A 26,842-nucleotide genomic window follows, 5' to 3' on the forward strand; every position below is an offset into this window, starting at 1 on the left:
TTTTTTTTTCCTTCCCCCTCCCACAGGAGCGCGAGTACGCGCTCCCCCTCCCTCGCCCTCGCTTCTCTTGGCAGGGCGACGACGATTGGCGGGCCGCGCTGAGGAGAGGGCGGGCCCCGTCCGGCCTGGATTGGCTGCGGCCCGCGTCTCTTCTCTCCCGGCCCCGCCCCCGCGAGCCAGGGAAGGCATCCCGCTCTGAGGGAAAGAGGGGAAAAAAAAGACGAGGAGGGGTGGGTTCCAAAAAAAAAAAAAAAAAAAAAGAGGAGGGGTGGGCGTGGCCAGGGCGCGCTCGAGCGCGAGGGCAGGAGCGCGCAGGCGCGCGCTGAGGCCAGAGCGCCGCTGCCGTCGCCGTCACCGTCGCCGCCGCCGCCGCCGTTCGCTGCCGCCATTTTGGATCCGCGGCCGCCCTCAGAGTGAGGGGCGAGCGAAGGAGCCAGGCCGAGGCCGCCGTTGCCGCCCGGCTCCGGCCTCGCCCGACCACCACCACCAGCAGCAGCAGCCGCCATCCGGCCTGCGGGATGAGGCGGCGGCCTGGCCGCGATACGGTGCGTGGCGGACCGGCCGGGGAGGCGGCGGAGATGCGGTGTGAGGCGGGGGGGGGGGGGTGGAAGACCGTGTCACCGCCCTGACAGCTAGGCCGAGGCGTGACAGACTTTCCGGGGCCGGGAAGGAGGGAGACTCGAAGGGGAGCCCCGCTCGTCTAGGCCGCTCTCGGCTTCGGGGTGGGGGCCAAGGGGGGCTCCCCGCGGAGGAGGGGGAGGAGGAGGGGGAAAACCCCTTTGGGGGGCGGGGGGAAGGGGCGGGCCTGGCTGTGCCCCAGATTTGCTGGTGGAGGGAGATGCCAGCCTCTGCGAGTGTTTGTGTGTGTGTGTGTGTGTGTGTGTGTGATGTGTGTGCACACTTGTATCTCAGCCTGGGAGTTCTGTGCGTGCAAACCTTCATAGAGGGGGGCATGCATGGTGTGCGGGTGTGTGTGCTGTGCCTGCACACCTGCGAGTACGTGTGCATTGAGTGTGTGTGTGTGTGTGTGTGTGTGTGTGTATCAATATGTGTATTGTTTCTGTGTGTCACCTTTTATCTGAGTGTGTATTAGGTGTGGTGCACGCCTTAATCGGCTGAGCCTGTTAGGTTTGTACGTGTGCCCTTTTTTTTGGGGGGGGGAGTGTCGTGTGTGTGCGCGCACACTTTTACCTAAGTGTCTCTGTGTGTGTGTGTGTGTGAGAGAGAGAGAGAGAGAGAGAGAGAGAGAGAGAGGAGAGAGAGAGTTTGTGTGAGTCTGTTAGGACAGTGAGTGCACCCGTTTGTGGTTGTAGGGAGTGTGTGTGTATTGTGTGAGCATACCTTTTGAGTATATTATGTGTATCAATTGCGTGTGTGTGTGTCTGTGTGTCTCTGTGTGTGTGTGTGTGTCTGTGTGTGTGTTTGCACCTTTATCTCAGTCTGTTAGGTTTGTGTGTGCACCCGCTTATGGGGGGCTTATATGGTGTGTGTATATTGTGTCTGCTCACCTTTATCTGAGTGTGTATTAGGTGTGCGTGCACACCTTAGTTTGAGACTATTTGGTCTGCGTGTGCTCCCCCCCCCTCTGTGGGGGAATGTCATGTGTGCGCACACCTTTAAGTGCCATGTATGTGAGTGCAAGTTTGGGTGAGTCTTTTAGGATTGTGTGTGCACCTGTTTATGGGGGGGTTGTATGGTGTGTGTCTTATGTAGCACGCTTTTATCTGAGTGTGTAAAAGATGTGCGGGGAACCCTTTAACTGAGTCTATTCGGTCTGTAGGTGCAGCCATTTATGGGGGGTATATTATGTGTCTGCACACCTTTATCTGGGTGTTATGTGTGACTCTGTTAGGACTGTGGGGTGTATCATGGGTGTGTGTGTGCTATGTTGGCATATGCACACATTTATGGGGGGGTATTACGCTTGCATGCTTAAATTTATATACCCCTGTGTGTACTGTATGGGTGTAAAGCTGTTCACCTGCATGCATTGTACTTAGATATAGGAGAGTTGATGGCTTAAGAGAGCAGCTTAATCTAGTTGGGGGGGGGAGACTCCGTATTCTGGCACAGGATCTTGAGAAGGGGGGACTTGTCACATGTTGATGTTTGGGGGATGCTTCCTGACCCTTATATTGGGGGGGGGGTTGACTGAATCGGTTGCAGACTCAGCTTTATTTTGTAGGTTTCCCTTTTGAGATTTTTGTTCACACTCTTGCGCTTGGGGCTTGGGTTTTTTTTAGTATTCAGGGCCAGGAGGGGGATAAATTGCAAGAGGGGAATTTACGCATGGCATCCTTGTGGGATTCCCTCGTGTTGAGACTTTGTGTTGTCAGATTCTTGGGTCCTCACTGTTCACACCGGAGGTTGTGGTCCAGTTCCAGAATTCTTGATTTTGATGTTGGAAGTCTTCCTCTTCTTAACTGTGAGGTGTATCTCCATGCTTGCTTGTTTAACCACGTGTCTGTGTGTGTAGACTTTGGTTCTAGATACGGTCTCTATTCATAAAATTTCTTTTTTGGCCGTCAATAAGGTGGCAATTCAGATGGCAGATCCTTCTATCTAAAGTGTGTATGAAACTCTTGACCACACATTTCCATAGTTAAGAAACTTTTACAGAGGGTTGCCAGATAAATTTGATTTCCAAGAATTACTGCTGAGTGCTTCCAGCATGAGCTATATGTACAAGCCGAAAATCAGTTCCTTGATATCACCTCAATATTGCCATATATTCAGCGTATTTCATTTGCGAGAGGTAGCACAGAGTGTGCTGTGGGCACACTGTCGTGCATAAACACGCATGTGTTTTGTTTGATATACAAATGTTGGAAAACTCTTAGCCAATCACTGTTTCCTAGTTTGTCCATGTATCATAATAGATCATCACACACAGAGAGATTACATGTGCTTTGCATGCTGATTTTTTATTTAAATGTAGCCTTTGGCTCCCACATGGCGAAAGAGATTCTTGACAATCAGGTTAACCTGCCTAGAGCTTCCCTGGAGAACAATTTCTGCACAACTCCCGTGCAGATAGTTTTATAAAGATTGCTAATAATTTTTGTTTTCGTATGCCACAATGCATAAGCTCCCATGGACCATTTTACTGGTCAATTTGGGTTTTGTAAAATAGAGGAGAAAAAGAGTGCTGTATAAATACGCTCAATATCAAATATCCTACAGCCAGAGCAGGACTGTCATGTCATTATATGACTTGGGAATAAAATATACCTATCAATGCTGGCATCCAGGTGTGATATTTTTCTCCTGGGGTGGAAGCAAGTAGCTTGCCTTCCGTTTGTCCCTGAAACAAAAATTTTTACAGCTAAGAGGTTTTGCTTTTATTATCATCATCACATAATAAGGCTTCTCCCTGTTTTCCTTGTGTGATAACTTTCTTTTCTTTGTTCAGCAGCCTGAGATCTAAATACTTATCACATGCTATCCATCATTTCTTGTTGACCTGTTCAGAGTTTGATTGAGGTTTTTTTTTGTTTTTTGGTATTTTTTTATAATCTTTCTGGAGAGAATAAAAGTCATTCTGGCTAGTTTGGGGAATTCCAGGATTATGACTACCGCTCTTTCCTAGACATCCTGTTACTTGGAGTTTACTCTTTGATAAATCTAACCACCTTTATCTCTTGTTAATAGGCTACCAGAATCACCCTTAATCTTATTGATGGTGGCCCTCCTGAATTGCAATACATTTGATAAATCAATTAGGGTGAATTTTCCCAGGATCCCCAGTTATTTCAGCCACTGGGAACGGAGGAGAAACAGGGAGAGCGTTTGAATTGTCTTCTGAATCGGGGGTTCAGCCGGAAGGGTGACCACCACCCTCCTCCTTATGTTGTCAAGCAAATGGTTCACCTGTTGAGAAGCAATGCTGGAGGACCAAACCAGTAGGGGGTGGTAGCAAAATTGGTACTCCCAATGGCGTAATTTATTATACTTTGGGGGTTTTTTTGTTTTTGTTTTTTGTTAAAAAAAACCAGCTGACCTGATTGATAGCAGTCGAAATAAAACAGCCTTTAAGCAGAAGCCAATCACTGTCAATAGTTAGATGTAAAGATGTTTGTTTGGATTGATGTCCCCCCCCCCCAAAAAAAAAATCTGGTGCCAGAGGTGGCACGTGCGGCAGAAAGCTTTGTGTGAAATCCATGAAAAAAAAGATTTGCACAAGACAAAGCCTTTTTTTTTTGATACCTGCGCTTCTTTTAAGCGTTTGTGTTTCTCTTTGCGTTTTCTTTTCAATTTTCCTAAACGAAAAGTTAAGACGGTTTTGTATTTGCACAGCTAGAGTGCCTTGGCTCCGTTATTATTATTATTATTATTATTATTATTATTATTATTATTATTATTATTATTATTATTATTATTATTATTTTCCAGCTCTGCCCCAGCACCGTTCTGAATCTCTGCCCTCTTTCTTAAGTGAAATATTTTCTCTCCTCTCTTTCCGTTAACAGTGAGAAGATGTTGGCCACCGGCGTCCCGGAAGAGCTACCTACGGACCGCCTGCCTGCCGTCTTTTAAGGAAAGGAGCATTTGCCAGGGCACGTAACTGTGATGGACCCTCAGCATACTGCTATGTTAGGGTTGGGTCCTGGTTCTGAAGGGTTTTCTCGGAAGAGCCCCTCTGCGGGTGGCACGGGAGTTAGGCGGGAAGCGGAGCTCGATGGTAGCGCCACAGAGGAAGAGGAGGAGAAGAGGAGGAGTCGGGAGAAGAGCGGCGGCAGTGAGGCGGGGAAGGAGGGAGGCCTGTCCGATGCCCAGCAGCAGTTCTCTGTGAAGGAGACCAACTTTTCCGAAGGGAATTTAAAACTGAAAATCGGCCTGCAGGCTAAGAGGACTAAAAAACCCCCCAAGAACCTGGAAAACTATGTCTGCCGCCCTGCCATAAAAACCACTATCAAGCAACCCAGGAGGGTGCAGAAAGTCGGGAAGATGGGTGAGGAGAAGAACGATCCGGGATCCGCAAAGCAGCAAGTGAGTCGCGCTTGCGTTTAAATTCCAGTTTGCGTATCCAGAGTGGGGTGGCTTTTCTTGTTTTGTTTTTATTTATTTTTTATTTAATTAAATTTTTGTTTTGTTTTTTAAAAAAATCGATGCAGGACTCGCTTTCGAGGTCTCTCTTCCCCCTTTCCAGTGCTGGTGGGTCCTCGGCTTAACGACCATAATTGAGCCCAAACTTTTTGTTGCTAAGGGAGACGTGTCTTCAGTGGCTTTTGCTCCGTTTTAGGACCTTTCTTGCCACTAAGCGGATCACTGCAGTTGTTAAAAGTTAGTAACAGCGGTCGTTAAGTCAGTCTGGTCTTCCCCCTTGGCTTTGCTTGTCAGGCGGTCCCCTGGCCCCAGGACGCTACAACCGTCGTAGATGGGAGTCAGTTCTCAAGTGTCTGAATTTTGATCACCTGATCATGGGGGGGCGGTGTGGGGGAATACTGCAATGGTTGCAAGTGTGAAAAACCATCATAAGTCACCTTTTTCAGCGTAGTTGTAACTTGGAACAGTCACTAAATGAGCTGTTTTAAGTCGAGGACTACCTCTGTCCCTCCTCCCCTTGTCCTAAGTGTGTTCCTCTTTAAAAGCCCATTTGAGGTTGGCTGTTCTGTTGGCTAGTTCTGTGTTCTGATTTAGACCGACCTGCAATCCAGTTTTGCAATTCCAAGAGTAACACAACAAAGGGGTTTTGTGGGTGGAGCGTGCCTGCCCCACATTTACCTTGTCGCAGTCCTTCTGGAAATGATGTGACCAATGTTGTGGGATACAATAGCGGCGCCTAAGAAAAATGCCTATTTCCTGCAGGATTCAGGAGAAAGATGAAATTTAAACTGACAATTTTTAAAAAATTATTATTTGAGGCTCAGGCTTTTCACCATTATACTGTGTGGCCCCAGATCTTGGCATTTTGTGTCGGTCGATCAGAAAGGTCCCAAAGGTGCGTCTTCAAAAGGCAACTGGACATCTTTGTTTTCCCTTGAAGACCTTTCGCTTCTCACCCGGGACATTTCCTCAGAACTGAAGAAGCTTCTTAGATGAGAAGCGAAAGCTCTTCAAGGGAAAACAAAGATGTCCAGTTGCCTTTTGAAGACGCACCTTTCAAGCCACGGTGACCTGGATGAGAATCTCCATAAACATTGATCAGAAAGGGTCGATAATTTGTATTTTATTGTTGTTAGCCGCCCTGAGTCCTTCGGGAGATAGGGCGGCATACAAGTCTCATTATAAATAAATAAATAAATAAATATCTCTGCCAGTGGTCTGATTTCCAGTGGCATCTGAATAATCTACCCAGAGCGGGGTGGTGGTGGTTGGGATGGGGGGGGGGGAAACCTCTGCATGCTGTTTGAAGCCCTAGCCTAGGATAACCTTTCTTTATTAAATTTATATTCTGCTTTTCTTGCTATCAATTCTGTACGTGCCCTGCTGTCCTCGTAATTATTGATGAGCAGCGAGACCTAATTTAGACAAACGCTTCTCAGGCTTGCATGCTCGTTTGTTTTTTAATGCCAGCAGACAAGATGCATCATAAACCGTAGACCTCAGTGGCAAGGAGGTATGTGGATGTAACCAGAGCAGGTGGGAATTGTAAGAGGAGAAACGAAGTGTAAAGAAGACAGGTATATCAATTTATTGCGGAGTGCAAGAGGGGAATTTTTTCTGCTAGTTGGCTAAAGATACAGTCATTTCTCTGAGGACGAGAGATTCCGAACACCCGTATTCAGTAAACATTGTGTTTTGAAGGTCAGTGAGAAATTGTCTTGTAGAGGCTGAGTGTGTGAGTGAGTGTGTGTGTGTGTGTGTGTGTGGCGGCGATGTTTAAAAACTCCATTCTGCCCTTTCTCCCAGGTGACATTGGTTCACCTTCAGAATTCAACCTGTGTTCATACTGGCCTCACCAAAATATTCATGTCTTTGCGAACCTGGGTTTCAGATGCACGGCTAAACAGGCTTCGGATTGGATAGAATTTCTCTCTCCCTGCTTTCAGTACTCATCAATTTGTTCTTGTTAAAGTAATCCCACCGTGGCGTTTTATCTAATGCCTTCATTTGCATGCTTAAAATGTTTTTCCAAAGCACTGGCAAAAGGCTTTCGAAATTAATGTTCCCATTGTAAAGGTTGAGAATGGCTCTGGAGACCACCTCACGCTGTCCTAAATGATCCGGTTCCCTTAAACTTCAGTCCTACAAAATAAAGTTACATTCCAAGTATAGGTAGATGCCAAACCAGCTGTAGGGGAAAATATTCTCTTTTTTGGGGGGTGGGGGGAAATACAGGTATTTGCGCTCCTTTTCTCAGCACAGCTTAAATTGTATGAGCAGTTTTGAACCCCTGCAGTGGTTTATGCTTTAAATATAGCTTGGAAGCTTTTGCTAGGATACGAGAATATCCCGTGATTTTTAGTGTGTGTAAAAAAACATCCGAAAATCCAGGTGTTTGAATTCCAGAAACGAACAACTTGATAAAATGCGCCCACCATCTTCTTGGGAAGTCCCACAATTCATGCCTCTCTAGCTGATGTTTTGCCATATAAGCAGGCAGTTTCCAACCTCTGCTGCAAGACGTAACTTGGCTAAAATTAGCAGGATGATTTAGCTTCTATACCTGTAACCCTGGGCATTGTCCGAAGGCAGAAAGTGAAACTCCATGTTGTCACAATTTTAGTGTCGTTAAGTCCCCCAGCCAAAAGAAACCCAATTCATACCTTGCCCTTGAAGGAAAGAGACATCAGAATAAGAATTTTGTAGGAAAAAAAACCCTAAATACCTGCACTCTCTTTTTTTTTTTTTTTTTGGTCTGGCGTTTCCCCCCCCCCCCCAAGTTCTTTTCATTCTCTATAAATATTTATATTGCCTGCTGCCTGTTGAGAGGGGGGGGTCTGTCTTTCTCTCCATTATTTTGCAGACAGCAGGGGGAGGAGATCTATCGGTCTCCAGATGTTCTTGGATAGCCACCACCTGTTATCCCAGGGTATTCTCCGTACCGGGCTATGGCTATGGCTGCTGCCCTTTTTCGTAGCCATTTTAGAAGCACGATTGTGTCCTTGTTTTGTTTTCCTCCCACTCCTTTGCCCAAAGGGAGGCCTTCTCTAAAATTATAACCGTCAGATCAAAACACGAACAGTGCGATTTTTGGTCGTTACCGTCGTTGGTTGGATGCAAATGTGTCTCCCCGTATGGCGATTTGGTGTGTTAGGTTTCTGGCCGGTTTAAGGAATGAAGGCCTGGCCCTTGTCAAAGGGAAATTGTAGTGTTCTGCGTAGACATTTTAAGAAAAGCATGAAGACGGACATCCTAAACCCGATAGAAGAGACTATTTGTAGCTGACTGTTGGGGTCCTTGGTTCCCTCTGAGCTTGGTGGTCTTGTTGCAGACATTTGATGAGCCAACTAGGTAACGTCAGTGCTAGAAGCGATGGGGGTTTGCAGAGAGGAGGAGGAGGAGGAGGAGGAGGAGGACTGCTGTAGGGTCCTTGGTGCTCTCTGAGCTGGGTTGTTTTCTTGCAGACGTTTCATGACCCAACTAAGTAACATCATCAGTGCTTGAATGGAGTGGGGTTTGCTGACGATCATGATGTGACCTAGTTGAGTGATGAAAGGGCTGCAAGAAAACAGCCACCTTTAGAGAGCACCAAGGACCCCACATTACAAAATAAAATTTAATACAACTAGCAGGCTAAGATCTAACACAGTATGCCTGAAAGAAAAAAAGTTGGTTGATAAACGAAGAGTAACAAGTGGAAACCAAGCGGGCGCTTTGGGAGAATGAGTTTGCCAAACAGAATGCTACAGTTTCGAATATTGTTGTTTCCTACACACAACTTGTATATCCCCTCTCTGGAGCAGATTTCCAGGGATGTGCATCAAGATCTTTTCCTCCTTTAAATCTCAGTTAGCCCTGGCCTGCTATAGTCACAGTTGAAATTTAAAGAGAGGGGGGGAGGGAATGTTAAATAATTTTGTATTTATTTATTTTTATTTGCAAAGGATGTTCACAGGTAACGTTCTGGGCGCCTCACCCTTCGGTGCTATTTTCAGGATGTTTAGTTTCTGTGTGGTGAGCCTCCGGGGCAGCGGTTTCCCTTCTTCCCCTCTCTGCTATTTTTTTTTTAAAGAAGTGCTTTATAAGTTAATGACATAATAATAAGGAACGTTAACACCAAAGTTGGGGGTATTGGTGTTAAGTGGAGAGGTTTTCCTAACTAAAAATGAAATTTATCTTTTGAGCGTAACCCTCAGAATGCTTTTTGAGTCTTTTGGCAAGTCACCCTTCTCAGGGGTTCTCCAAATATAGGGGATTATAGGTCTCAGAGTTCCCTAGCGGCGTGATGGAGATTGTAGTCCTGGCCCAGCTGCGAGACCGACCTATGCACCGTATCACTGCAAGGTTCGTGCATCAATTGCAAAGTGCAGCGATTTGGAGCCTACGTTGCTGAAGTGCAGGAAATGCGGCTTTAAGCCTTCAGTGCGAAAGGAAAGGGAAAAAGAAAGAAAGAAATCTGCCCCAGGGCCAAGGATTTCGTGTGACATAATAGGGCAGTAAGTTGTCCAATAATTTTGTCAGAATTATTAATTTATCCCTAGGGCTCCCTTTTGAACCTAGTTTGTTTGTTTGTTTGTTTGGCCTGAAGTGGAATTTGCTAAGGATGAGCAAGTCTTTGGTTGAGCTAAAAGTAGAATCCGGAGCGTGTATGATGCAACAGGAGCTGGGTGGATTTGCATAGGTCTCTCTCTCTCTCTCTCTCTCTGTTTTGAACCTTATGTCTTCCCCCTGGAAGGAAGTCCCAGCCTCAAAAAAGCGTCAAGGTGAAGAAGCCAGGGGAGAGAGAGGAAATAGGCCGTACCGAATCAGTTCTTACAGAATAGTAGTTGGAAGGGACCTCAGAGATCTTCTAGTCCAACCCCCTGCTCAGCAGGACACCCTATACCAGGGGTCTGCAAACCTGGCTGAGGAATTCTGGGAGTTGAAGTCCACAAGTCAGGAAAGGGCCAGGTTTTGAAGACCCCTGCCCTATACCATTTCAGAAGAATGGCTGTCCAATCTCTTCTTACAAACCTCCAGCGTCGCAGCACCCACAACTTCTGGTGGCAAGCAGTTCCACTGATGAGCTGTTCTGACTGGTCAGGAAATTTCTCCCGGTTTGCCTCTCTTCTTGGTTTGTTTCCATCCGTGGCTTCTTCTCCTGCCTTCAGGTGCTTTGGAGAAGAGGTTGACACCACCACCACCACCCCCCTCTTCTTTGGGGCATCCACTCAAATATTGGAAGACTGCTATCATGTCCTCGTCCTTCTCACCAGAATTTATACACAAGGGCAGCTTTTCAAATGCTGCGTGATTTATTTGTTTGGTATGGTTGGTCAAAGGTATGCTAAAGAGTCAAAACAGGAACGGATCAGGTTTTACGTCCTTTTCAAGGTGGCCTAGTTAGCCCTGAAAAAAATCCTGCGAGATGGCGCCTGACTTACAGTACGGATCGGGTCTCCCCGTCAGCCAGGGAGCTGCACTGGCTGAGGACAGGCCTAAACCTGATACTTCATCGTCTCAGTCCAGCTTCTCCAATCACACTAGCTGTCCACAAAATTCCTCTCCTTCCTGCTTCTTACTGCTGGAGGTGGCAGCAAACAGCCATAAAGTTGTAATCCCGAAAGCCCGAGGCATTCTTTTTCAGATGTCACCTACTACAAATCTTGCTTTTCCTAAAGGTTCTCAACCTTCTCTCTCTCTCTCTCTCTCTCTCTCTCTCTCTCTCTCTCTCTCTCTCTCTCTCTCTCTCTCTCTCTCTCTCTCTCTCTCTCTCTCACACACACACACACACACACACACACACACCACTCTATCTTTGTGTCTCTGTCCCCCTCCCTCTGTCTCTCTCTCACACACATTTTCTCCCTCTCTCTGTCTGTCCCTCTCCATCTCTCACGTATTCCTCCCTCCCTCTCTGTCTCTCTCTCCTTTTATTTCTAAATTGGAGGCTATCCTGGTTAAGCGTGACTGCAGCTCTACCTTCTCTCTAGAAGGGCTTCACTCCGGTCACAGGTATGACATTGGCTGCTCCGATTTCCTTCCGAGGGACAGAACTTTGCACCTCCTCAGAAGGGGGCTCTGGCTGAAAGAGGCACTCCAAGGCTGGGCCTTGTCTGTCTTGAAACCAGGGCCCTGGAGTAGAAGACGTTGGAAAGGAGAGCCAGGGCAACACCTTGTTCAAACTGCAAGGCTTACAAGCTTGCCCTTCGGCGAAGCCGGGGAACAAAACCAAACTGGCTGGAAATTTTATCTCCCAGCTGATTCTGGCACGTAATTGCTCACATCCTCACCCTGGCTGGCTTTTCATGACAGCCCAGATCCACCCTTGCTGCCTGCATACCAATGCATCCAACCAAGGCCTCACCATTATTATTATTATTATGATTATGATTATTTTAAGCCTCCTTTGTCTCTATTAGGAAAACGTGCTTATCCGCCCTCGGCGGCTTTGCTTCCTTGGGAAGTCACGATTCAGGCACCCACCGGAGAGCAGCGCGTGGCTTCGAGCCCAGATGAGCAAAGGCAGAGCCCCTGGAATATTCCACCTATTTATAGCCAAACCGTGCCGAGACTATTCCAGTCTCTGGAACGACACAGAGGGGACGGCAGCAGCCAACCCGCGCGCTGCGCTTATAGCTTGCAACTTGCAATTCCCTCGAAGCAGCCAAACAAGATGGAAGCGGCTCCTGTCCTCTCTCTGAGCTCCTCACTTCCCTGAGAAAATGCTGAACGCAGGTGTCTTTCCAGTCCCTGCAACGTCCTTGGATAATGCAGGTGAACTCTGCAGAAGGCCCACCCCCACCCCCACCACGGGCGGGCTGTCCTTCAGCTTTCCCAGCTATTGAGAAAAACGCCACGTGGGGATTTCCTTTCAAGCCAACATTTTGTCGGCTCGGCTAAGAGAGAGAAAGCGCGTTCAGTAGAAGGGTGCCTGCCCGCCTACCTGCCTCCGTTTCATCACCATACATTCCTAGCAAGGTGTGGAGGAGAGGCCACAGGCAGGAAGCTATTCCCCTTTTTTTCTTTTAACGCTCCAGATCGGAGGTCCCCAACCTTTTGGGCACCAGGAACCGGTTCCGTGGAGAAAGGTTTTTCCCGCGGACCGGAGAGCGGGTGGTTTTGTGGGCTGCCTGCATCCCACGGACGGGGCTTTGCTTGTTTGCGCGGACCGGTTGCTGGCATGCCGCGGATCGGGGTTTGGGGACCCCTGCTCTAGATCGGGGTTTCTCAACCTTGGCAACCTTTCGGCTGGGTGGACTTTAACGCCCAGAATTCCCTAGCCGGCATGTAGCCCACTCAGCTTAAAGGAAGAAAAACACTCTGCATGCTGAGGCTGCCTCAGTTTCCCAAGGAGCAGTCTACAGAGGCATCTCAAGGTTCAAAGGAGCAGAGGTGAAACAAACGCTCTTCAGCTGAAAGTATACAGGCAGTCCTCAACTTACAGAGTTCACTTAATGGCCAAAGTTACAACTGCACTGAGAAAAAGCAACTCATGACCATTTTTCACACTTATTACCGTTGCTGAGGCCAAACTTCAGACGCTTGGCAGCCGGTTCATATTTGTGACGGTCACAGCGTCCCAGAGGTCACGCAGTCCTCTCCTGCGGCCTTCTGACGAGCAAAATCAATGGGGAAGCCAGATTCGCTTAGCGACCGTGTTCCTAACTTAACAGCCGCAGTGATTCACTTCCTGCCGCGAGGAAGGTCGTCAAAGGGGGCCAAATTCACTTGGCCAATGTCTCACTTAGCAACAGAAACGTTGCGTGCGTTGGTGACTACCCGTGAATAGGTAAAGTCGTCCTGAAGTGAGGTGGAGAAAGAAAACTCTGCCTTTTGTTAATTGGTGCCATCCTGTCTGCCCACAGGACAGCTGTCATCTCCTTTGTGGCAGGCTTTTAAGACAGGTCAGGTTTGTTCATCCCTAGTTGCTCCCTTGGATGGAGATGATTTACAGATCACAGACAATTTCCCAAACAATCTTCCGCCCGACTTTGGCATCAGGAACAGGACAGGGACGGTGTCTCAGGCTGCCGGTTCTGAGCTGGCTGCTTTTGGAGGAAGTTAGGATTTATTCGTAACTGCCGTGAAGAAGATTGGAAGTCATTTATATATACATGTGTCTACCTGCCCTGACTGCTCTTTGGAAGGCCAGATCCTGAAGCTAAAACTCAAATACTTTGGCCACCTCATGAGAAGGAAGGACTCACTGGAGAAGAGCCTCATGCTGGGAAAGATTGAGGGCAAGAGAAGAAGGGGATGACAGAGAAGGAGGTGGCTGGATGGAGTCACTGAAGCAGTAGGTGTGAGCCTAAATGGACTCCAGAAGATGGTAGAGGACAGGAAGGCCTGGAGGAACCTTGTCCGTGGGGTCGCAATGGGTCGGACACGACTTCGCAGCTAACAACAACAACCTGCCCTGATCTTTTTCCACTTCTTTTATCCCTTTATTTTTCCTTAAGTGGCGTCCTGAATGCTTAGAGACTAGGGATTTCAGTAATAACCCAAGGAAATTGTGTATGCAGGTCCCACCCTCCTCGCGTACAACACACACACACACACGCACACACACACACACACACAAACACACGTTTCTACCTGCTGCTTTTTGACAGGGGTCCTGCCCTGGATGACTTTGAGGAAGGTGGGGTCTAATTTCGAGCCAGGTTGCCATGCCAATGACGGCCGAGGCCGCTGCTGCCGCCGCCTTCTCCACCTGACCGCAACAGGAGGAAGTAAAATATTTAATACCTTCGGCCCGTGACCCCCTCTGAAGTTTGGAAGGAGAAAATGAAAGCCGCAGACTGAGCGAATACAGCTGGTGGCTGGTTAGAAGGATTTTATTTTATTTTTTAAACAAAAAAAACCAACAAGCCACCAGATCAGCTCTGGAGCACCGTCAGGAGTCACATTTTGGCCCTTGAGAAAAAGGACCGAGGCGCCAGCTCGAAACGTATTCTTTTGGCCATGTAAGGGAACCCCCCCCCCCCGGAGCACGCCAGGTGCCTATTTTGGGAAGGCGCACGGGTTTGTCAATTTCGGCTCTGGTGCCACAGACTGTGGCTGCCTCTTCAGCCGCTGCCGAGTCCTTTGAGCAGAGGAAGAAGCATCACAGCCCTGTAGGGGTCTGGTGTAAATTTGCATTGGGGGGGCAGCTGCCACCACGCCAAGCTCGGCTGAATGCCAGTCTCGCCTTCCCCCTCCCCCCCACCCTCTCTCACACACACACACACCAGTCTCTCTCTGTGTGTGTCCCTGTCTGTCCCCGTCTCACACACACACACACACACACACACACACACACACACACAAACACTCCGTCTGTCTGTCTGTCCCTCTCCATCTCTCGTGTCTGTCTCTCCTTTTATTTCTAAATCGGAGGCTAATCCTGGTTAAGCGTGATTGCAGCTCTAACTTCCCTCCCTCCCTCTCTCTCTCTCTCTCTTTCTCTCCTTCTCTCCTCCTCTCCTGCCACAAAACCTCTCCGGTGCCAAAAGCTTTCAAAGTAAACAACCTAGCATGGCGTCTTTTTTTTTTTTACCTCTTCTTCGTCACAGCGGGACCTAGAGTTTGCAATGGAGTCTCTTTGGGGTGCAGGGGGGGAGATACGAGACAGGAAGCTTTTGGAAAGAGATCGGCACAGCCCAGAATTCTCCACTCCTGGAAAAATAGGGCGTCAGGTGATGACTAAAGCTGGGAGGCACCTTTTGGCAGCCCCCCCCCTCCTCCCCACTTCCCTAACCCTTGTTTGAAGGATGCCCGTTGGAAACCTGGCGCTTTTTTTTTTCAGACTTGGCTCGGCCGCCTCTGATAGCCTCTCTGTTAAGGCTGCTTCTCTCTGTGGGCTGTTGTTACGCAAAGGTTACTACAGTACCTTTGAAGGCTCTGCAGTTGGGGCAGGTCACCCTTGGCTGTTAAGCCAGGTCAGGAATGAGAGATGTGCTGGCTTGAGCGTTGATATTTAGATGTAGGTATTTAGGTATCTAAACCTGGATCTCTAGATTGCTCGAAGTTGCTTTTCCTGCTCTTAATGGTAGTAGCTACCATTCTTGGGCTGGTGTGGGACTCGGCCCTTCTTACAAGCTGGAACTCGGGAGCTTGCAAGTCATTGTTTTTGATTTCATAGGATCCTAGGGCTGGGAGGGACCTTGGAGGTCTTCTAGTCCAACCCTCCCCCACCCCACCCCCCAGCGGCAGGATTCCTTGTTCAGGTAGTCCTCGAGTTGAAACAGTTCATTCAGTCACCGTTCGAAGTGAAAAAAAAGCGACTTACGATGGTTTTATAACCAGCATCCCCCGTGGTCATGTGATCAAAATGCAGCCGGATTCCTATTTATGACGGTTCAGTGTCTGCGGGGGGGGGGGAGGGCACGTGATTCCCTTTTGTGACCTTCTGACCAGCAGAGTCAATGGGGAAGCCAGATGGACTTAACAACCGCAGTGATCCTCTTAACAATTGTGGCATGAAAGCTAGTAAACGGGCAAAACTTAACAACCGTCTCACTTGGCACAGAAATTTTGGACTGGGCTGTGCAATTTTTCCTTGGAAACTGCCAGCGTTGGAGCGCCCATAACTTTCTGAAGGCAAACCATTCTATTGATGATTTTTCCTAACTGTCAGGAAATTCCTCCTTCATTCTAGGTTGCTCCTCTCCTTGATCAGTTTCCACCCGTTGCTTCTTGTCCTGCCTTTACGTGCTTTGGGGGATAGCTTGACCCTGACCTCTTTGGGGCAGCCCCCTCAAATATTAGAATAATGCTATTATGTCCCCCCTGGTCCTTCTCTTCATTAGGCAATCTAAGTGATTCCCAAGGTGACCCGTCTGTTAGTAATTGACCTACCCCAGTAATTTATCTTTTAAAATATTAAGGGCCCCTATTTTTAACCCCACAAATATCAATTGGTAAAGGTAAAGGTTCCCCCGCACATGCGTGCTAGTCGTTTCCGACTCTAGGGGCCGGTGCTCGTCTCCGTTTCAAAGCCGAAGAGCCAGCGCTTGTCCGAGGACGTCTCCGTGGTCATGTGGCCGGCATGACTAGACACCAAAGGCGCACAGAACGCTGTTACCTTCCCACTGTAGTGGTCCCTATTTTTCTACTTGCATTTTGACGTGCTTTCGAACTGCTAGGTTGGCAGAAGCTGGGACGAGTAACAGGCGCTCACTCTGCTACGCGGCACTCGGGATTCGACCCGCCAAACTGCCGACCTTCTGATCGACAAGCTCAGTGTCCTAACCCACTGAGGTCAATCAATAGATTGACCTAAAACCCAAGCGATTGTTTTATTATGACTTTCTTTCTTTTCTTTCTTTCTTTCTTTCTTTCTTTCTTTCTTTCTTTCTTTCTTTCTTTCTTTCTTTCTTTTTCTTTCTTTCTTTCTCTTTCTTTCTTTCTTTCTTTCTTTCTTTCTTTCTTTCTTTCTTTCTTTCCCCCCCCCCCCCTTCAAACCACTTGTTGTTGTGGGTTTGGTTCCCACATCAGTGTTTGTTAACCTAAGCAGGCAGTCAAATTCTCGCCGTGTGGCCGGGCTTTCGGTTTGTTTGATATCCTGTTTGCTTTTTGCTTTGTTTTCTTCTTTTTAGCACTTTCTGAAGTGCCTCTGTAATTGTTTGGATTATCCCGTTTAGGTCTCATTTTGTAGACCAATAAGGTACGTGTTTTAAAAGTTTTTTTTTTAAAAAAATAAATAGATCAGATCTTGCATTTGGCATTTTGAGCTGGGCGTCGGTCCTTTCTCCCGTCCTTCTACCTTTTCTAGAAAATCACGAGTAAACAAAGCCAAAAAAAGAAAAAGGTTGTATCTCCTAATCTGGGACTGGCTTTCCAGAGCTGCTCAGTTTTTTTAGAAGGGAGATGCGTAGCTAATACAAGAAAGTTCTTTTCTCTTGTAGTCTTCAGATTCGGAACCTTCCAAATACAAGCTGGTCCTCGACTTACGACCGCAATGCAGCCTAGCATTTCTGTGCTTAACTGAGACATTTGTTAAGTGGGTTTGGCCCCATTTTGCCACCTCTCTCGCCACAATTGTTAAGTGAATCACTGCAGTTGGTAAGTTAGCAACCCTGTTGTTAAGTGAGTCTGGCTTCCCCGTTGACTTGGCTGGTCAGGAGGTCACAAAAGGGGATCGATCGTGTGACACCCCCGGGACACTGCAGCCGTCGTACGTACGAGTCGGTTGCCCTGATCACATGACCGTGGGGATGCTGCAAAGGGTTAGGGTTAAAGACGGTCCGAAGTCTCTCTTTTTCAGTGCCGCCGTAACTTTGAACGGTCACTAAATGAGCTGTTGTAAGTCGAGGACCACCTACACCTCCAACCTTTAGGTCTCTTCACCTTTGATGGGGTACCTATGGAAAATATGTTTTTTTTCCCCCCGAGGCATTATTTAGGCTTCTGCACCGGTGGTTTGTGTGTGTGGTTTGCCGGTTGTTTCTTTGTTTGTATGTTCTATCTCTGCGGTTGCAATTAATTGGCCTTTTGAGAATTAAATACTTTCAGTAAATCAAAAACTAACTTCAGATGAAGTTTGATTTTCATTTGATTCCCTAGCCTAGCCCACATAGTTTTGGCTCTGGTTTGACAAGGGACTGCTGTATGCATATATAGGTACGTACATATGTATGTATGTTTGCATGCATGGATGTATACGTCAGTCCCTTGTCAAACCAGAGCCAAAATTATGTTTTGAAGTCTGTGTAATCTGGTTCTTTAGTGAAAGTTTACTCGCTCCATTTGTGCTTTATCTTCCTACCAGCATGTAAGATTAAGCCTTGTGGCTCATTGTAGAGCATTTATTGGCACAATTCCAGTAAGCTTTTGTGTGTGTGTGTGTGTATGTGTGTGTTATGGGCTTCCTTTCCTCCCTTAATTATGCCTCCTTGCCTACACTAAATTATGTCTCCAGTTAAATAGTCAGGTCTGTTTCTCCCTCTCCCCCCCCCCCCATCTTCTGTTCTGGAAATCCCCCAGCATGCTCGAGGACCTATGAATGAAATATTAATTAGCAACATGGTTAAATGAGGGGATTCCTTTCAGTCGGTCATCGGACAGACACACCATACAGGTGTGCTTTTAAATAGGAAGAGATCTTTGGAAAGAGGAGAAAACCTAAGCATTGGGGGGGGGAAATCTCAATTCCCTATAGCCCTGTCCAGCCACTAGTTTTGCAGGTTGAGGGGTTCAAGGCGTACGATTGCCCTCCTTGTTTTTCCCACAAAGTAATAAGCTTTCCAATCTGTTTTACCTTGGCCTTAGCTGAATGCCACATCAGATAAGATATATATTTTCCTGAATGATCTTTGGGGTCTTTCCTGCATTCTAAGCCTAGGATTTTTGTTTCTCTCCAGAGACATCATGCTTAAAGCATTTGTCTTTTTAAAAAATAAAACATGTCTTCTGTCACAGTGAGTCTTCCCCCCTCCGCCCTACCCCCCCTTTCAGTCCCTGTGTTGAAAGGTGCTTTTTCAAAAGGCGACCTCAAGGAAGCAGGCCCTGCCTTTGCAGAGGTTTCCTTCCCCCCCCCCTCTTCATCTTGTCCACAGTTTCCAGTCATAAAGTATTTGTGAGCAAGTCTTGGGTTCACACTGTCGACAACTCGGTTTGCAAAAATTTAAAAAAATTCTAACCCCGGCAGGGTGACATATGCATTTTCCAGCCTGCAACATTATTCGATCTTGATAACAAAATACATATTTTTCCTTCATGACTCGGATGCTTTCAAACAGACGTGTCAAACACAAGGCCCCGGGGCCGGATCCGGCCTGCGAAGTGGTTTCATGCGGCCCGCGAAGCCATCCTGGAAACAGTGAGGGAATGGCCCCCACTGCCTTGGCCCTGGCCCAGAGACCCTCAGATCTGTCCGACTCCTGCCCAGGTCCCCATAGGCACCCTTGATGCGAACGATGTAGAGCTGGCCATGCCCACCCAGTAGGCCATACGCACTCTAGCCACGCCCACCCAGTAGGCCACACCCACCCAGGCCACACCCACCTGGCCCCCTGAGGGCAACCGCAATGCTGATGCGGCCCTCAATGAAATTGAGTTTGACACCCCTGCTTTAAAGTGTGTGTGTGTATTCATTCATTCATTTATTTATTTATTTATTTATTTATTTATTTCATAGGACCCCTCGAAGCTGTACAAGAAGAGCGGAGAGGCTGGCCCGGCACCAGTGGAAAGCTTCCTTGCTGAGAGCAGAACCAGAGACAGCAGCCCGGCTTTGAAGAGGCTTTCCCCGTTGCATTCGGAAGGGCTGGAGTACACGAAACCGGCATTCTCCGCTCCCATCAGCAGCCGAGACCCCGACTTGAAAGAGCGGGCCCAGGCCAACGGACCCCCAACGGTAACGGAGAAACTGGCCCAGTTGATCGCAACCTGCCCTCCAGGAAAGTCTTCCAAACCAAAGCAGAAGAAGCCACCCATGACGGTGGCGTCTGGATTTGCTAGGGATTCCGGAAAGAAGCTGCCGACGTCTGGGGCCGCCGCGCCTACTGCAACCAAGGACTTCCACAAGAAACCAATTTCCAGTGGCACCATCGCCCTCGACTTGGTTAACAAGGAGTTTGTCAAGAAAGCGCCGGGAAGCAGCAGCGGATCTTCCGGGAGTTTAATTAGTAAGGAAAACGGGAGCAAGAAGCAGCCGGGGTCCTGCCCGAGCGTGGCCGGGCTCACGAACAAGGACTGTGAAAAAAGGCCACCTGTCCTTAGCTCCCCGTTGGGACTGATCAGCAAGGAAGGCAGAAAGAAACCACCGCTGGTGACCAGCATGCCCCTGGCCAGCAAAGAGTGTGGGAAAAGGCTGCTGGGGACCAGCAGTCCCATCGGACTGGTCAACAAGGATCCTGGGAAAAAATCACTCGGCGTGGTCAGTCCTCCCAGATTGATCAATAAAGACTCGCTAAAGAAGCTTCCGTTACCCGGAACTGCAGTTGGATTATTTAACAAGGACGTTGCAAAGAGACACCTGGGGTCCGACGGCCCGGTCGGATCGGTCAGCAAGGATTCGGCGAAGAAGCCGCCGAGTTTTGGGACCCCGAGCGGATTGATTAACAAAGACTCTGGAAAGAAGCCATCGGCAGCCGGGCCCCCAATTGGGTTGATGGCGAAAGAGTCCGTCGTCAAGAAACATATGGGGGTGGGCATTATGGCCTCGCTGACTTCGAAGGACTCTGGGAAGAAATTGATGGGGAGCACCAGTTTGGTGGGGTTGGCCGGCAAGGATTTGGGGGTGCTGAAAGCCGACGCCGCTAGCCTTCCGACAGAGCCCTACAAGCGGGGTTGCGGGAGCGGTGCACTTCCTCTGGAAAGCCACGTGTCCGCTGGTCTTCTGAAGGACGGGGCCGGGGGCAGTAAACCGTTTGAAAAGCACCTGGCCAGACAGAGCAAAGACAGCCTCCCTGAAAAATTGCCGGTCCAGCGAGAAATTCCCAGCGGAGGAAAAGATGGAGCCAGCGGTCAGCAGGAGAGCTCTCCCGGCGAAAAGGTTACATCCGAACCCTCCAAACAAGAGAAACATCTCCCGGTGTATTGCACTTCTCCTGAATTCAGGACTGCTGGAGGCGCTTCGGAGAGCTCAACCGCCAAGTCTCCGTTTAGTGCCGTTGGGGAGGGGGGCCTTCCCTCCCCTTCCCCAACCGCCTCGGTCGCTACTTTAACCCACAGCCCCCCGACGGCTCTGTCTCAGGTCCCTTCCAACCCCTCGCATGCCAACCACATGCCGGAGCTCTTAGACAGCCTGTCCGAACAAAGCAGCAAAGTTCCATCCGTCTCCGACAGCGCCCGCTCCGGGGCGAACAGGCTGGGGAATCCCGGCTTGTACGCGAATGGCAAAGCGGCCGGTCGTGAGATGAGTAATTCTAACTCGGCCTGCCCAGAGGAATCCAAACTGGGTCCGGCCGCAGGCAAGAAAGCCAGCCTGGCCAGCGAAAGCAGCCTCCACGCTTCCGTTGCCCCTTCGGTGGTCAGCTTCTCCAGCTTGTTCAACAACAAGCCCTTCCTCAAGATGGGGGCCATGAGCTCCTTTGGGAAAGCCAGGCCAGGGCTGGAGATCCTGAGGGGCAGCAGCGGCAGCGGCGCCGACTCCCAGAGCAAGCCCTTAAAGAAGCGGAAAGGGAGGAAGCCGCGCTGGACAAAAGTCGGCCCGCGGGGCGCCTGCCGGTCTCCCAGAGAGCTGGAGTTAGGCAGGCCCGAGCTTTTAAAAAACATGCCTTGCGGCGTGCTGTCCGGCGGCAGCCTGGAGCAGGCCAGCCAGCTCTTTGAAAGCGTGGGCCCGCCGGCCTTCGCCGAGCACGACTTCCTGAAACGGCACTTGCCCAAGCTGAGCAAGAGCGGCAGCTTGCAGCCTCTCTCGCTGCTGGGCAGCGTGGAGAAGGAGTCCGGGACGTTCTACGGCGCCCACCTGCCGGCCTCCGTGGGCTGCCTTTCGGACGGCTTGTTCCCGGACGTGTACAAGTCCAAGCGGAACCGGTCGAAGTCCAAGGAGATGCCCCAGTTGGAAGGGCCTCCCAAACGGACCCTGAAGATCCCGGCCTCCAAGGTCTTCTCGCTGCAGTCCAAGGAAGAGCAGGAACCTCCCGTCTTGCATCCGGAAGTGGAGATCCCTTCCCTCCGCCAGAGCCTGGTGGGGCGAGCCTTCCCGAAGAAGCGGGGCCGGCCCAAGCGGCAGATCCGCTCGGGGGTGACGATGAAGCCGCCCGTCCTCTCCGCCGCCCCTTTCGTCGGCCTGGAAAGCGCAGACAAGATGGAGGACGCCCTGGACCAGCCGCCCAGCGGGGACTTCTTCGAAAGCAGCAGCCAGCTGGGCAGCCCCGAAGAGAATGGGGACTCCAGTAGCGGCGGCAGCGCCAGCGAGCCGGAGGGCGAGCCGGAGGGCCAGGAGGTCAAGCGTAGCAACGGGCAGCTGGTGAAAACCATCATTCGGAAAATCAACAAGATGAAGACGCTCAAGAGGAAGAAGATCCTGAACCAAATCCTCTCATCGACGGAGCCAAACAAGGGGAAAGTGCCATCCAAAGCCCACACCAGCGTCTCCAGCCTGGCCGCCACCTTCAGCAGCAAACTGGGCCAGCAGATCAACGTCAGCAAGAAAGGAACCATCTACATCGGCAAAAGACGGGGCCGGAAGCCCAAAGCCAACTTGAACAGCCTCTTGGCGGCCGGCTCTACTTTCGCCGTGCTGGAGAAAGCGGGCCAACAGACCGCCGGGGGGATGCTGGGACCAGCAGGGACCCCCTTGCTCCCTCCCGGCCCGAGCAGCAACAACTCCGAGGTCCTTCCGTCCCCCGTTTGCTCTCAGTCGTCGGGAACCAGCGGCGGGCAGAGCCCCATCAGCAGCGACCTGAGCTTCGTGGAGCCCAGCTCGGTGCCGTGTTTCCACCTGCACGGCCGGCCCGGGAGCGTGGTTCAGACCTTGGCGATGAGGAAGGCCTGCCGGGCCAGGCGGAGGCTCTCCCCGCCCACCCTGCTCCCCAACTCCCCCTCCCACATGAGCGAGCTGGGCTCCCTCAAGGAGGCCACCCCCTCCCCCATCAGCGAGTCCCACAGCGACGAGACCGTCCCCAGCGACAGCGGCATCGGCACCGACAACAACAGCACCTCGGACCGGGCGGAGAAGTTCTGCGGGCCCAAGAAGCGCCGGCACTCCTTCGAGCACGTCTCCCTGGCGGCCCCCGAGGCCTCGGCCGGGCTGAGCGGGCTGAAGGAGAAGCACAAGCGCAAGTGCAAGCGCCGGGCCCACGACTACCTGGCCTACGACAAGCTGAAGCGTCCCACGCGCAAGCGGAAGAAGAAGTTCCCGCAGCTGCGGGGCAGGCAGGACCCCGACTTCCTGGCCGAGCTGGAGGAGCTGATCGGCCGGCTGAGCGAGATCCGCATCACGCACCGGAGCCACCACTTCATCCCCCGGGACCTGCTGCCCACCATCTTCCGGATCAACTTCAACAGCATCTACAGCCACCCCAGCTTCTCCCTGGACCCTTTGCACTACCTCCGCAAGCCGGACTTGAAGAAGAAGCGGGGGCGGCCCCCCAAAATGCGGGAGGCCATGGCCGAGATGCCCTTCTTGCACGGCCTCAGTTTCCCTCTTTCCGGGACCGGATTCTACCCTTCCTACGGCATGCCTTACTCTCCTTCGCCCCTGGCGGCGCCCATCGGCCTGGGCTATTACGGACGCTACCCGCCCACCCTTTACCCTCCTCCCCCCTCCCCCTCCTTCACCACCCCCCTCCCTCCCCCCTCTTACATGCACGCCGGCCACCTGCTCCTCAACCCCGCCAAGTACCACAAGAAGAAACACAAGCTGCTGCGCCAGGAGGCCTTCCTGACGGCCAGCCGAGCTCCGCTGCTCTCCATGAGCACCTACCACCCCAGCGTCCCGCCCGAGATGGCCTACAGCTGGATGCTGGAGCACAAACACCGCCACCGTCACAAGCACCGGGAGCACCGCTCTTCGGAGCAGGCGCCGGTCCCCCTGGAGGCCTTGGCGCCCGCCGGCTCTTCGCGGACGGTCTTGGAGTCGCTGAAGCGCTACCGGTTTGGGAAAGAGGCCCTGGGCGAGAGGCACAAGCATAAGGAGAAGCATCGCTGCCACTTGACTTGCCCGCACCTCTCGCCCCCCAAGGGGCTGCTGGGCCGGGAGGAGCAGTGGGCCCGGCGGGAGGCCGCCGAAAGCAGCCCCCTGTCCTTGGGATTGCAGACCCCTTTGCAGATAGACTGCTCCGATTCTCCCCCCAACCTCCCGTTGGGGAGGTTCACTCCCAGTTCTGAGCCGGCCAGCAGCGACGAACACACCAATCTTTTTACCAGTGCAATAGGCAGCTGCCGCTCGGCCGGAGGGCGCAAGAAGGTGTCCGAGGGCCCGGGACTTTTCAGCCCCCAAGAAGCATCGCTCGGCCGCCCGCTCCGGAAGGAGGCTTTGCCTGCCAGTGAGAAGGCCGTGCAAGGCCTCGCAGGTAAGCGGCCTCTCCTTTCCCCGCTCCTGGCGCGAAGAGGTTGAATCAGACTTTCTCAGTTGGGTTTCATGACCGAACTGGGTAAACATCGTCGGTGCTGGAAGGGACTGGGGCTTTGCGGAGAGGAAGGGAGGGAGGGAAAGAAAAAGAGGAGGAGGAGGAGGAGAAGAAGAAGAAGAAGAAGGCGAGAGAGAGAGAGAGAGAGAGAAGGAAAAAGAGGGAGGGAGGAAGGAAGGAAAAAGGAAGGAAGGAAAGAAAAAGAAGGGGAAAAGGAGAAAGGAAGGAAGGAAAAAAGGAAGGAAAGATGGAGAAAGGAAGGAAGGAAAAAAGAGAAGGAGAAAGGAAGGAAAAAAGGAAGGAAAGAAGGAGAAAGGATGGAAGGAAAAAAGGAAGGAAAGAAGGAAAAAGGAAGGAAGGAAAAAAGGAAGGAAAGAAGGAGAAAGGAAGGAAAGAAGGAAAAAAGGAAGGAAAGAGAAAAGGAGAAGGAGAAAGGAAGGAAGGAAAAGAAGGAAAAAGGAAGGAAGGAAGGAAAAAGAAGGAAAGAGAAAAGGAGAAGGAGAAAGGAAGGAAGGAAAAAAGGAAGGAAAGAAGGAGAAAGGAAGGAAGGAGAAGGAGAAAGGAAGGAAGGAAGGATGGACTGTGGGGTCCTTAGTGCCCTCTGAGCTTGCTTGTTTTCTTGCAGGCGCTTCATGTAGAAGGGAAAGGGGTTTGTGGAAAGGGGGAGGGGGAGGAGGACCGTGGGGTCCTGGATGCCCTCTGAGCTGGGTGGTTTTCTTGCAGGCGTTTCATGACCCTACTAGGCATCATCATCAGTATTGGAGGGGAGTTGGGTTGGCTTTCTGTTTACATACCGTGGGGTTTCCCTGTCCGTGTGGGTGGGGGTGTTACTTTCCTTCTTGGTCGTCTCTCGATCGGGGCTCTTGTTTACCGTTCGATTATTTGTTCTGAGTTATTAGTTCTTCTTTTGGGATATTGTTTCCTGCCGGCGGCTTGTCTGCTGTTAATCCCTTCGCTGGGCCCGTCCCACAAGGCTCGTCAGCTCTTGCACGCTCACCGCACAGGCATGCTGGGGACTTTCTGCCCAGCGTTTTCAATGGCTCCCAATCGTTCGATGCCGTTTCCTTGGCATTCAGCTTGGCAACCTATCCTTCTCCCTCCACTGGCTCTTTCTTTTTCTTTTTTTATTTCTTTTCCAGAGAACTTTCTGGTTTGGCCGGCTGAGCAACTGTAGTTAGCAGCAGCAGCAGCAGCATCCTCGTCCTCATTATTATTACTATTATTAAATGCATGCAGTTGGGCTGCTAGACCCCTGCCCCAGTGGCTGGGTCTCATCGGTCCCACGAGTCCCTTTCTGAAACACACACACACACACACACACACACACTGGCTGTTTCCATTGGGGGGGGAAAAAAGGCTGGCCAGATTTATTGGGGCATAACCCTTCACAGCGAGGTGTTGACGTCTCATAAATCCGTAGGTGCCCGCCTAAGATGCTGGCTTTTTCCTTTCTCTCTTTTCTCCTGGGTGGAAACAGACTTGAGAACAGCCACCTCGGTGGAATTGGCCAGCCTTGCTCCAGTAAGGATGACGCCTTTTTATTTTTTTTTAAAAAAAAAAAAGGAAAGGAAAGGAAAAGAAAAAAGAATGGAAACCCAGCCAGCATTGCTCGCTTGCAGCCTTTGCTAATCCGGTCTTGTGCAAGAACGACGGCTGTGCAAATAAATTAAATCCCCCCTCGCTCTCTCTCTCTCTCTCTCTCTCTCTCTCTCACACACACACACACACACACACACACCCTTGCACTGGTGTTTGCCAGCGTGACATCCCCAAAGGGGATGTCAGAAAAAAAAAGAAGAAGGGGAGTTGGGGGTGGGGGGTGGGCTGGACAGAGAAAACAGGTTGCCTTGGTTAGTTAGGGCCCTGGGAATTTCCTGCGGAATTCCATTAGCATGAGTGAGCGGACTTGCATTTGATGAGAAACAGCCCTAATTAGAAAGCAAACAAGAGATGTGCATTTTGGGCCTGTGGACCACCGAGTGAATCACCGCCTGCCTCTCTGCTAGCGCAGCTCAGGGATGAGTCAGAGGGAAAATGGATGGCCTTTCCGTAAAACTGTCCTCTCTCGCCTTTCTCCCCCCGCCCCAGCAATTGGAACCATCTGTTCTCTCGCCCTGCCCTGCGCTTTATTCCTTCCCTTTGCCACCTCCTGGGGCCAGTTGTGCAGGAAAAGCTTAAACGCCTCCCCTCTGGAGCTCCGACTTACTCTTTCTGTTTATGGGGTTTTTTCTCCCGCCTTTATTACTTGATACATCACGCGGGGTGGCGAACACAGCTGATGCTCCTTCCTTCCTTCCTTCCTTCCTTCCTTCCTTCCTTCCTTCCTTCCTTCCTTCCTTCCTCTTCTTTCCTTCCTTCCTTCCTTCCTTCCTTCCTTCCTTCCTTCCTTCCTTCCTTCCTCTTCCTTCCTTCCTTCCTTCCTTCCTTCCTTCCGTTTTGCCCACCACAACAAGCCTGTGAGGTGAGTTGAACTGAGAGAGAGACAAAGAGAGGGACTGCCCCAAATTTACCCAGCGAGCTTTCGTGCCTAAGGTGGAACTAGAACTCACTGTCTATGGCTGATTGGTCAAAAAGTCACCCAGGTGGCTTACACGTCTCAGGTGGGACTAGAACTCCCAAACTCCTGGTGATTAGTCAAAAAGTCACCCAGGTGGCTTACACGTCTAAGGTGGGACTAGAACTCCCAAACTCCTGGTGATTGGTCAAAAAGTCACCCAGGTGGCTTACACGTCTCAGGTGGGACTAGAACTCCCAAACTCCTGGTGATTGGTCAAAAAGTCACCCAGGTGGCTTACACGTCCAAGGTGGGACTA

General features: G+C 50.6%; 1 protein-coding gene across 2 annotated transcripts in view; it reads left to right on the top strand.

Moving 5' to 3' along the window:
• The first annotated feature begins 3 nt into the window (after positions 1 to 3).
• The window catches only part of ASH1L (ASH1 like histone lysine methyltransferase), a 57,818-nt gene continuing 30,979 nt past the window's right edge, over positions 4 to 26,842 (top strand). For both annotated transcript variants that reach the window (XM_081340540.1, XM_081340541.1), the window contains exons 1-3: positions 4 to 545; positions 4,470 to 4,989; positions 19,148 to 23,972. In XM_081340540.1, the coding sequence (XP_081196666.1) occupies positions 4,570 to 4,989; positions 19,148 to 23,972 (5,245 nt within the window). In that variant the 5' untranslated portion in view covers positions 4 to 545; positions 4,470 to 4,569. The remainder of the gene's footprint in view (positions 546 to 4,469; positions 4,990 to 19,147; positions 23,973 to 26,842) is intronic.

This window comes from Vipera berus, assembly GCF_964194415.1.
Source record: "Vipera berus genome assembly, chromosome: 16".
Taxonomy (NCBI): domain Eukaryota; kingdom Metazoa; phylum Chordata; class Lepidosauria; order Squamata; family Viperidae; genus Vipera; species Vipera berus.